This window comes from Mesocricetus auratus, unplaced genomic scaffold, assembly GCF_017639785.1.
Source record: "Mesocricetus auratus isolate SY011 unplaced genomic scaffold, BCM_Maur_2.0 Super-Scaffold_100007, whole genome shotgun sequence".
In the NCBI taxonomy this organism is placed as follows: Eukaryota; Metazoa; Chordata; class Mammalia; order Rodentia; family Cricetidae; genus Mesocricetus; species Mesocricetus auratus.
Genome location: NW_024429191.1, coordinates 37,881,251 through 37,893,881, shown reverse-complemented (window position 1 = coordinate 37,893,881; position 12,631 = coordinate 37,881,251). Strand labels below are relative to the sequence as shown.

General features: G+C 41.3%; 1 protein-coding gene across 1 annotated transcript; it reads right to left on the bottom strand.

Annotated features, from left to right (window-relative positions):
* Positions 1 to 7,506: 7,506 nt before the first annotated feature.
* LOC101834084 (olfactory receptor 2AK2) lies at positions 7,507 to 12,511 on the bottom strand. Its single transcript, XM_005067882.1, has 2 exons — positions 12,478 to 12,511; positions 7,507 to 8,255 (listed from the first exon to the last, which is right to left on the bottom strand). Exons 1-2 carry the CDS (start codon positions 12,509 to 12,511, stop codon positions 7,507 to 7,509), a joined length of 783 nt encoding a protein of 260 aa, XP_005067939.1.
* Between the last annotated feature and the right edge of the window lie 120 nt (positions 12,512 to 12,631).

The window sequence follows — 12,631 nt, the reverse complement described above, 5'->3', positions numbered from 1 at the left end:
GAGGGGCATCTAGGTTGCTTCCAGGTTCTGGCTACTACAAACAATGCGGCTATGAAAATAGTTGAACAGATATCCTTGTTTCATGAATGTACATCCTTTGGTGCATGCCCAAGAGTGGAAATGCTGGATCTTGAGGTAGACTGATTCAGTTTCCTGAGAAACCACCATACTTATTTCCAAAGTTTGTACTCCCACCAGCAATGGAGGAGTGTCCCACTTTCTCCACATCCTCTCCAGCACAAGCTGTCATTGGTGTTTTTTGATTGTAGCCATTCTGGCAGGTGTAAGATGGTATCTCAGAGTTGTTCTGATTTGCATTTCCCTGATGGCTAAGGATGTTGAGCAGTTTCTTAAACATCTTTCAGCCATTTTAGATTCCTCTATTGAGAATTCTCTATTTAGTTCTGTACCCCACTTTTAATTGGATTGTTTGATGTTTTGGTGACTATCTTCTTGAGTTCTTTCTATATTTTGGAAAACAGCCCTTTGTCAGATGTAGGGTTGTTGATGGTTTTTTTCCCATTCTGTGGGCTGCCATTTTGTCTTGTTGACTGTGTCCTTTGCCTTATAGAAGCGTCTCAGTTTCAGGAGGTCCCATTTATTAATTGTCAATCTCAGTGTCTGTACTACTGGTGTTATGTTCAGGAAGTGGTCTCCTGTACCAATTAGTTCAAGAGTACCTCCCACTTTCTCTTCTAAGAGGTTCAGTGTGGCCAAATTTATGTTGAAGTCTTTGATCCATTTGGACTTAAGTTTTGTGCATGTTGATAGATAAGGATCTATCTGCAATCTTCTACATGTTAGCATTCAGTTATTCCATCACCATTTGTTGAAGATGCTTTATTTTTTCCATTGTATAAGAATCTGGAAGTAACCTAGATGCCCCTCTGAATGTGGGTGTCAGTTAGGAGGCCTGGGCAGTCTATGGGACCTCTGACAGTGGAACCAGTATTCATCCCTAATGCCCAAATGGGCTTTGGGGTCCATTTCCCATGGAGAGCTACCCTTTCAGCCTAGACACACAGGAAAGGGCCTAGGCCCTCCCCGAAATGATATGACAGACTTTAATGATTCCCCCATGGAGGACCTCACCTTCACTGGGGGTGAATGGGAGTGGGATGGGTGTGGGGCATGGAAGGATGGGAAGGAGAGGGAACTGGGATTGATATGTAAGATAAGATTGTTTCTAAATTAAATTTTAAAAGATTTTTTAAAAACTAATAAAAAAGAAAATGTGGTATATTTACACAGTGGAGTTATTACTCAGTGATAAAAAAACAGAAACAAAAAAATGACATCTTGAATTTGCAGGCAAATGGATGGAACTAGAAAAAAGCATCCTGAGTGAGGTAACTCAGACTCAGAAAGACACAGTATGTACTCATTCATAAGTGCATACTAGATGTAAAGCAAAGGATAACCAGACTACAATCCACAGCCCTAGAGAACCCAGATAAAAATGAGGACCCTAAGATGGACACACAAGGAGGGCTCCATGAAGGGGAAATAGTTAAGATCTCCTGGGTAAACTGGTGGGAGGGGGTAAAAGAGAGGAGATGTGGGATGGGAACATGAAGGATTGAGATGGCCAACTTTGGGGAGGAACAGAGTGAGTGAGCAATGAAGGAGATATTATGATAGAGGAAGCCATCATGGTATTAGCAAAAAACCTGGTTTTAGGGAAACTCCCAGGAATCCACAAGGATGACCCCAGTTAAGACTCCTAGCAATAATGGAGAGGATGCCTGAACTGGCCTTCCTCTGCAATCAGATTAGTGACCACCCTAACTCCCATCATAGAATCTACATCTAGTGACTGATGGAAGCAGATGCAGTGATCCACAGCCAAGCACTGGGATGAATTCCTGGAGTTCAGTTGATGATAGGGAGGTGAGGTCACAGGATCAGGGGTCGGATCAAGATATGATGGGGAAAATCATGGAGACAGCCAACCCCCGCTAGTGGTAGCTCATGGATTCTGGATTGATACCTGCGGAAACTACATGGGACTGAACTAAACCCTCTGAATGTGGGTTGATATGGTTATGTGGCTTGATATGTTTGAGGGTTGGAGGCTGAGAGTGGGACCAGGACTTACTCCGGATACATGGAACTGGCTTTTTGGAGCCCATTACCTATGGTGGGATACCTTGCCCAGCCTGATTGAAGGAGGTGTGATTCTGCGTAAACTTGGTATCCCAGACTTTGTTGAGTCTCCAAGGACTCGGCACCACCCACAATGTCTATTCTATTTCCTCTTCCCAGAGAGATTCTTAAGGCCTCCATTGAGTCCTCTTTGTTACTTAGCTTCTCTGGGTCTGTTTTTTGTAGCATGGTTATCCTTTACAGTTAATAGCCACTTATTTAATACATACTGTATATGTCTTTGTGGGTCTGGCTTACCTAAGATGATTTTTTTCTACTTCATTCAGTTACCTGCAAATTTCATAATGTCTGTGTAAATGCACCACAGTTTCTTTATCCATTCCTCAGTTGAGGGACTTATAGGTTGTTTTCAAGTTATAGAATTGCAATAGAATTGCTATGAACATAGTTGAACAAGTGTCCTTGTGTTATGCTTGACTATCCTTTGGATATATGCCCAAGAGTGGTAATAGTTGGGTCTTGTGGTAGGTTGACTCCCAGTTTTCTGAGGAAATGTCACACTGACGTCCAAAGTGACTATACAAGTTTGTACTCCCACCAGCAATGGAGGACTGTTCCCCTTGCTCCATATCCTCTCCAGCATGAGCTGCCACTTGTGTTTTTTATCTTAGCTATTCTGACAGGTATAAGATGGAATGTCAGAGTCATTTTGATTTTCATTTCTCTGATAGCTAAGGAAGTTGAACATTTCTTTAAGTGTTTCACAGTCACTTGAGATTATTGATGTCTAGCTTCTTGAGTTCTTTATACACTTTGGAAATCAGCCATCTGTCAGATGTGGGGTTAGTGAAGCTCTTTTCTCATTCTGTAGGCTGCCATTTTGACCTATTGATATGTCCTTTGCTTTACAGAAGCTTTTTAATTTTCTGGGGTCCCATTTATTAATTGTTGATCTTAGTGTCTTTGCTATTGGTGTCCTGTCCACAAAGCAAAAATGTCAGTGTAATAATGCCTAGTGATAGTCTGCTGTACTCCTAGACTGGTGCCTAGACCAAATGTTATCAGAGAGACTTCATCCAGCAACTGATGGAAACAGATGCAGACCCATATCCAAACATTAGGAGAAGTTCAGGGAATACTGCAGAAGAGGGGGAGAAATGATTGAAAAATCCAGAGGAATAAGGGATACAACAACAAAACTCAGAGAATCAACTAACCTGGGCTCACAGGGACTCACAGAGATTGAACTGACAACTAGGGAGCCTGCACGGGACTGGCTAGGCACTCTGCATATGTGTTACAGTTGTGTAACTCAGTCTTCTTGTGGGACTCCTAACAGTGGGAACAGGGACTGCCTCTGACTCTTTTACTGGCTTTCTGGACCCTAGTCCTCATACTGGACTCCTTCCCTAGACTAATACACAGGGAGGTGCTTAGTCTTACTACCACTTGACATGCCATGTTTTATGGAATCCATGGAAAGGCTGCCCATTCCAGAACAGTAATGGAGGAGAAGTGGATTAGGAGATGGGTACAGAGTGGGAGTGGGGTAGAGGGACTGAAAGGAAAGAAGGGATGTGAAACTGTGGCCAGGATGTAAGATTAAATAATTAATTAATTTAAAAGTTATTAAGACTATTTGTATACACACCTGACTGTCTCTATTAAAGGGATTTTTTTCTTGTCTGTAGTCAAGTAGTTTTAACCCTGGATTGGATCCTAGGGACCTTTTACTATATCTACCCATATAGAAAGGGTCGTTACAAGAGCATCTGTGGCAGCATGATGGTCAATCCTAGCAACTTGGCTGTTTTGAGAGATGCTGAGGTGAATGAAGCAAACCTCTGGCGTGTCTCGTCTCATGCAAAGCCTCTGATGTAGCGAGCTGCCAGTGTATTCGCAGCTACAGTGCTACCATACTTCACAATGATCTGAGGCTAAGGGATAAGGATGAAAATAAAGACAAAGACAGCAGCTCATTCTTGCAAGGAGAATGGCATTAATTATTACAAGAGTGGAGCCTTATATACCAAAGGCAGGTATGGTGGAAAAACACCAAAGTCAGAAGCCTATGTTCCCAGGGCCCTCACGCAAAGGGGTGGGCCCAAAACAGGAATTAGCATTTAGACAATAAACAGGAACTTGCATGCAGGCCTTACTTGGAGGAGAGGATGAGAAATGTTTTGCTAAAAGCTCCTAGTAACAAGCAGTCAACAGACCCCCATGGGGGAAGGGTGCAATACTCTGACTGAATTGATGGGGTTTTATCCAAGAATGGGTTCACTTTTGAGTAGATTCTTAAGAGATGGTGGAAATGTGGAAGATGGAGCCTTCTTGGAACTGGTAGAAATTGTGGAGGGTAGAGTTTACTTAGAGGTAGGGCATCACCAAGGGGGAAATGCCTTTGAAGGTTGTACCTGACCCCTCGTCCCGTCCTGTTTCCTGGCCTTTATAAGGTGAGCTGTTTCAGCTACATATTCCTGTGACAGTGAGGTGTACCTTACTATGGGCCCAGAACCAACACAGCCCAAAACAGAGTGCACGCCAAATCATGCAGGTATAAGTCAGAGAACGGTGTGTCAGAGTCAGTTCTCATCTACCATGTGCATCCTGGCTATTGAACTCAGGTTCCTGGGCTGTACAGCAGCTGCCTTTACATGTTGAGCCATCTCATTGGCCCGTGTTTATTTTTAACTAAGTGGTAACACGCAATTTGAAGATTGTGTGCCAAGGTTAATGGTTGGAACTTTTAAGTTACCTCTTTGGGAATCTGCTTCCCCTCTCAATTCCCTGACTTTGTTGCCTACCCTAGCAATAAGATATATTTAATATAATTCTAGCAATTCTCTGTGAATTTAAAATTGAAGACTAAATTGTCCTACACTGACAGCATTTTATATGAGTATTGTGATAATAGACATTTCTCCCATAAACCAATTTTTGCCCCTCTTATCTGCAAACAAAATGTTTCATGAGTTTATAACCAGAATTCTGTGTCAAAATAAGAACCAGACAGTAACAGTTAGTTTGGGGAAAGAGATGACATGTGGTGACTCTTCAAGAATGAAGTCACTAGGAGAAAGGGCCTGGTGACCATGGTGAGGCCTTGAAGTGGCCAGTATTGAAAAAGGAACAGTATAACTTTACAAGAAACAATGTAACAGGGTCCAAAAAGGAAAGAGGAGCTTCTTTCCCAGAGAGGACCTTCATTAAGATGGACAGCTTGAAGTAAGAGTGAGACAGAGGGACAAAACCTCCATGAGAGTACTGCAGGGATGGAGAAGTGAGCCTTCAAACAAATTGTCTAAACAAAGAAAACATCCAACTTATAATTTTTCAGGAGCTGATGGGAGTTTTACATCACATAATTTAGTCTTGAATATGACAGAGAATGGAGGAGCCAGGTTCTGGGAGAACTATAAATTAGAGGTGTAAAACCACGTCGCAGAACAGCTCCTTAATTCTAGCTTCCAGAAGAAGCCTGTCAGGAGAGTGTGGCCCAATTTCTTTAGGCTGTGGGATCTGGACACCAAAATGACCAGTATCTTAAAGGGACAGGCCTGTGATTAAATGTTCAGGTCATCAGGCCTGGCATCAGGTTCAAATGTTCACTGGCAAAAAAGAGAAAATGATATAAGAAAGAGAAATAAAAAGAATGTATTTATAGTTCTGCACAAAGTTAGAAAGAAGGAGATTTTCAATCTATTTCTGCCCTGCTCCCAGAATAGAGCCTCTTAAAGGAAAGAAATAAAACAATATCCATGATAGGGCCAGGAGGACTGCTCTACAGGGAAAGAGCTTGCTATTTGAACCTGAGCTCAGCTCCCCAGGACCCAGAACTGACTCCTAAAGCTGCCTTTGATCTCCATAGTGCCCCATGGAATGTGCACATCCGTGTTCACACACACACACACACACACACACACACAATGCACACAACAATAATAATAAATTTAAAAATTTAAGCCAAGACCTATGTGTATGGAGATAGTCTTCATCCTGGAAGATGAGTTCTTCTCCTGCCTCAAGGCCCCTGAAGCAGCTCATCTCCACTCCCAGGTGGAATTTCCTACACAAGCCCTAATTTCTATGGGCCATCCTAAAATCTCTATATATTCCAGATTTAATAACGAGGAGTCTTAAGTCCCCAAAGTAACACAAGTCATCTAACAATACATATTTTTAAACACTGAAGATTAGTAGTCTAATTTTTTCTGGTCTTTAATACAGTAGAATCTCTTTTCTTTAGTTGTAGGGATATAATGTGAAGATTCAGAGCTTTAGTTCTTCAGCTTGGACAGACACACCTCTGATTAATCCCCAGATAAAACATGACCCTCTAAATCCCTTTAAATATCAGATTCATTATGGTCAGAAGTAGGTAAAACAGTAGTATGTTTTTCTTTTTTTTAGAGTTCTTAAAAAACTCTGTGTGTGTGTGTGTGTGTGTGTGTGTGTGTGTGTTTCCTCAGCAGGCCACAAGAGGGTGTAAGATCTCCTGAAACTCAAGTTATAGGTAGCCATGAGTCACCCAACATGGGTGCTGAAACCTGAACCAAATATGGGACACAGTGGAGACCTGAGGCCCAGGAGCCCTCAGAGGTCTCTGCAACTGAGCATTCTCACTGTTCACGTCTCCTCTGACTGGAAAGAGAGAGTAGCCACTGGGCTATGTGAGCTGGCCACCACTGACTTCATCCCTGCCCTAGTTAAGGGTTTTACAGTATATCCTTACATCTTCAGGAGTATTTTTTGTCCATCTCTTCAGTATCTCTTATATATCTTGCCCCTTCTTTCCACATTACACAGGGCTGAGAATGTTAACAGAATAGCAATTGTGGTGGAGAAAAAGGAAGCCTCCAATTCTTCTATGGCCAATGCTTCTATATTTACAAGTGTTGGAGAGGCTCAGGTATGTAACTGTGCTAGGAAGGATACATACCTCATGCCCTAGTGCTTTCTTAATAACAGAACTAGCCTTTATTTTTATTTCTACCCACATATTCTTGATCTGATTCTTTACTGGAGGCCCTGGGTGAAATATTTCCATATAAAAGGTCCCCTGATGGAGAGAGTAGAGGAGTGAGCAGATGGTAGAACTTTCTTTATTTACCTTGGACGCTATATAAATGACCTTTACATTGAATGTTTAGGTAAATTATATTTCCTATGGATTGTATTTCAGGATACTGGTAAGGACCATTTGAAACATCAATACCATAGAAAAATTCTGGGCTGTTGCTTAATTAGACATATAAGTATGATGATAACAGAGTCTCAGTTGTGCCTTTACAGAACACCGATCTTTAAATCCACCCGGATTGTTTTCATGACCAGCTTTGAATGGAATCTTCAGTCCACCAGGCATTGCAAAACTACATTTTTCTGTGTCCATATCCATCATCCCATCTGTCTCCTCAGGGCCCCCATGACTTCCTTGTTATGTAGGCTGTAGATGAATGGGTTCAGAACTGGAGTGACGATTGAGTAAAGCACAGCCACCACCTTGTCCCTTGCAGGAGAATGCAGGGAGTGTGGCTGGGTGTAAGTGGAGAGAGTGGTGGCATAGAACAGGCTGGCCACAGTCAGGTGGGAGGAGCACGTGGACACAGCCCTACTCTGTCCCTTCCCTGAGCTCATCTGGAATACAACAGCCAACACCCGAGCATAGGAAGCGAGAATGGCCAGGAAGGGTAGCAGCAGAATGACCAGGGCACTCATGAGGATTGTGTGCTCATATTGGGATGTGTCTTCACACACAAGTGGCAGGAGAGATGGAACCTCACAGAAAAAGTGGTTAACCACCCGAGATCCACAGAACGGAAGCTGAAAAGCATACAGCGTGTGCACCAAAGCGTTGATGGAACTGCTGCTCCAGGCACAGACGACCATGGAGCAGCAGATCTTCCTGCTCATGAGCACAGGGTAGTGCAGGGGCTGGCAGATGGCTATATACCTGTCATAGGACATGAAGCCCAGCATGTCCTGGGCTTCAGATCCACCCAGGCTAAGAAACACAAAGGCTTGGATCTCACAGCCCAGAAAGGAAATGGTCTTGGTGTTTGACAGGAAGTTAGCTGCCATCTTGGGCACAGTGGTGGAGATGTACATCATGTCGATGATGGAGAGTTGGCTGAGGAGGAAGATTCCTCAATAAGATCCATAGCAAATCCATCAGGAAATTCTACTTTATCTCAGCAATTTATTGTCTCAAACTTCCGTTGTCAGCTAATGGCTTGTGCTGTGACCAAGCCAGAATTCTGTCCTCCACCAAGCTGAGCTTTTGAACATGAGGACCGTGGTGACCTTTTCCTCCAGATAACCAAATGTGTGGACCTCCTGTCTTTTTGTAATTTAAGTCTAACATAGTTTTAACTATGGCATAAGCAACTGTATATTAGCAACACATATCTCACTTTTCCTAGGATTTCTCCTTAAAAATGGAATACTAAGAACAGAAAATGAAATTGCCCAAAAATATATAGAAAGATAAGATACTCAGAGGTAATAGAAAGTCACAGCTATGCCCCCATGACTAACTTTTAAATACAATATTAATATCCAATGAATCAAGATATTATGTGTATCAAAAAAGAAACACTAACTTCTAGAATCTCTAATTCCAAGTACATTTTGGAAATTGTCAGCCCACTGTGATTTTGTAAGATGGTTGCTTTGTGATGCAGAAAATAAACCTCACTTAACATTATAGACTGAAGTGGGAAAGAAATATTATTTTTAGCATCTATGGAAGACTTTTAAGGTCTGAAATCCTCTGGCTGCCTGTGGGACATTGGACCTCAGAGGCATTCTTTCAGAATTCTTCTGGGAAAACCTGGCATCTTGGTCCACAATTAAATAAACACATCATGTGCAATAGAGATGCCATTTTATTAGAACTCCTGTTTGCACTGCTCAGTAGAATTTAAGAGTTCAGAATGAATGTTCAAAACATATTTTCAAGTTATAACTGAAGCTGAAAAGTTTTTTTTAAATCTCATTCTATTATGCATTTAACAAGTTTGTCTGCAGTAGAAGTATAAGGAATAAGCTGCAATATGTAGGTATTAGAAAATCACAAATATGGTACTTTAAGGAATTATATAATCTGGATTTTGGCTTGTGTCAATCTCTCTGAAGACTGTATTCAAATATTCAACATGATCACAGATGTAGGGGAGTCATGTTTATGAAGTCACAGGTCCATTGGATGCTGGAATCAAAAACAGTTTACTGTGCCCCTGCTTGGAGAAGACATCACATCATGTCAAAAGGCAAACTTTTCCTGCTGAAAAAAACACTCCTGTTCATCTAAAGGAGTTATATTTTAATTAGAAGAGGAAAAAACTGAATCCATTTAATATTGACTGTATATACTGAATTTCAAACTATTTCTCAATAAACATGTATAGGAAAACCATTAGTTAAACACGAAGTTCCCAAGTATAGCTGGCTTACGTGGGCAATGAAAATAATTGTAACACCCTGTTTGTCACAAATACCAGATTCATCCATTTTTGTAGATGTATGATATATTCTAGTAGGTTGTATCACTTTTCCTGGTTATAATTTATTTGCTATATTATCGTATGTGTATGGGTATTTTGTTTGCATGTGTTTCTGTGCACCATGTACATGTCTGGTGCCTGAAGAGGCCATAAGAGGGTGTCAGATTTCCTGGATTCTATAGATGGCTATGAACTGCCATGTGGGTGCTGGGAATTGAACCTGGATCCTCTGGAATTGCAGCTAGTGCTCTTAAAGGCTGAATATCTCTACTTTAAACACTCCTGATAGCTTTAAAAATTCATGAAAAAATTCAAGAAAAGGATTTTCTGTTTAGCCCTCATTTTCTTGGACCTCAATCTGTAGACCAGGTAAGCCTCAGATTCAGACATCTGCCTGACTCTGCCTCCCAAGTGCTGGGATTAAAGACATGAGTCACCAATGTTCAGCTATTATCAGAATTAGCATATGGCAAATTATGCTATTTACAAGAATAACTTTTTCCTGAATAGGTGAGAACACAGCACAGCACCACCAGATGACATCACTTCCTGAACTATAATAATCCTTGTAATAACTGAGGCTTCTCTCTCTTTTTTTAAAAAGTTCATAATTATTATTTGCAGTACTGAAAGATACCGTATTTTTATCCAGGCATGGTGATATACACCTGTAATCTCAGCACTTGGGAGGTGAAAGTGGGAAGATCAGAAATTCAAGGACATTCTCCACTACATAGTGGGTTTGAAACCTGGGTTACTTGAAACCCTGACTCAAAACAAATGAGCACATAAGCAAATAAACACCAAACCAAAACCAAACAAAATAAGATATTTATGTGTCTGATTATTTTCAGCCAATTATAAATATAATTTGCTGTCTTGCAACACAGACTGGCATCAGCTGTTTACTTCTGGCCCATTTTACCATTATGGTGTCAGAAGTTATAGATGTGTGTACCATTAAAACATTTTTAAAGTGCATATGTATGGCTGTTTTGCCTGTGTGTGTGTCTGTGCATCTCTTCTGTGCTTCATACCTGCAGAGGCCAGAAGAGGACATCAGGTGCCCTGGGACTGGAGTTACAGATCATTGTGAACCACGATATGGGTGCTAGGAATCAAACCCAGGTCCTCTGCAAGAGCAGTGAGTGCTCTTAACTACTGAGATTAGAACTTCTTCCCTCTTTTAAAATTTGAGATGGGCCTCATGTATCCTATGCTGGTTTTGTACTGATTATGAAGTCAGTGTAAACTCCCTGCCTCCACCTCTCTGGTTATAGAATGACAGACATTTGTTACCTCACCTGGCCTGTGCATGCTAGGGAAGCACACTAGTAACACCTGGCTTCTGCATGTACCTTCACCATGAACATCTGACTGCACTAGGAATTTGAATTCCCTGCCATGTCATTTACAAACTACACTAACACAATCTCCTTTGTATAGATGGTAAATGGAGATAGATTTTGTGTTCAGTCATATGCATTTGTAAATCTCAGGCCTGTAGGACTTTATTGTCCATACCTCTAGGGAGAAATTTACAAAACATTGTGGAATATTGATTGAAGTTTTGTTACATTTGTTTATGCTGTGGAATATTTGTTTAATGATGCAAAGATGTGCTGGATTCGTTTATATTGCATTTGTTTAACTCTGTGAAGCTAGGTTACTTTTACTATCTAAAATACCTGATTGGTCTAATAAAGACCAATAGTAAGCTAATAGTAAGGCAGGAGAGAGAAATAGGCAGGGCTGCCATGCAGACAGAGTAAATAGGAGAAGAGAAGATGCTAGGAGCAAGGAAATAAGAAAGAGAGGAGGATGCCAAGGGCCAACCACCCATCAACACAACCAGTCACAGGGTAAGAAGGAAAGAAAGAGATATAGAGTAAAAAAAGATAAAAGCCCAGAGGCAAAAGGTAGATGGGATAAGTTAAGTTAGTAAAACTGACTAGAAACAAGTCAAGCTAAGGACGGGGGGCATTCATAAGTAAGAATAAGTCTCTGTGTATTTATTTGGGAGCTGGGTGACTGGCCCCCAAATAACAGAGAGTAAAAGAAAAAAGAAAAAATACAACTACAGAAAAGCCTGTGGAAAAGTTTCATTTTGTATGCATCTCACCAAATGCTGAAAGGACAGAGAACAGTAGCAAAAAAAGAAATAAAAACCCAAAACAAAAAGTTTTTCTCTCAGTGAAGAATATGTTGAACTTTCTTTTCACTCTGCAAATCCCAATCTACCCAATGCCTTGATTCTGCATCTCCCCACAGTTCAGCTAGTGACCAGTTCCTACAAATGTAGGAAAAAATGAGCTGTAATATGAAGGGGGTTTTGGCCCAGCAGGATCCCACCGCCCTTCTCTGCCCCCCCCCCAAAGCACACAGACACTATATTAATTATGAAACTGGTGGCTGTTGGCTTGGGTTTCTTGTTGGCTAGCTCTGTCTTAATTATCAACCCATAACTACTAATCCATGTATTTCCACGTGGTCTTGGCTTACCAGGGAATGCTGGACCTGCAACTCCTTTGCCTGCTACATGATGACTGCTTAGCATCCCCACAGAGAAGAGAGCGGTTTCCTATTTGTCCCTGCTTATTTCCTGATTCTGCCCAATTACATCACTTACTGTCTGGCCAATCAGTCAATCAGTGTTTTATTCATTAACCAATAAGAGAAGCATATACACAGAAGAACATTCCCCATTAGAAGCAATGAGAAAAGCCAGGCACAATCTTCACAAATGCAAATACTCACTCATATCTCATGTCATTTTCTTAAGGGTTTGTATGGTTTAAAGGCATATTAAACGTGTTCCCCTCATAGGCCCCTGCACTCCCTTTCCCTCCCCTTTATGACTAACCTCTGTTCTTGTGCCTTTGTCCTGCAGTATCCATGGTACTCACTCGAAGCAGAAGGAACAGCCCTGGAAAACTGTGATGCACATTTTTGAACTTCTTTTTTTCTAATGTCCTGCATCTGTACTCAGAGATCCCACTCTCTAGCCCTGCACACAA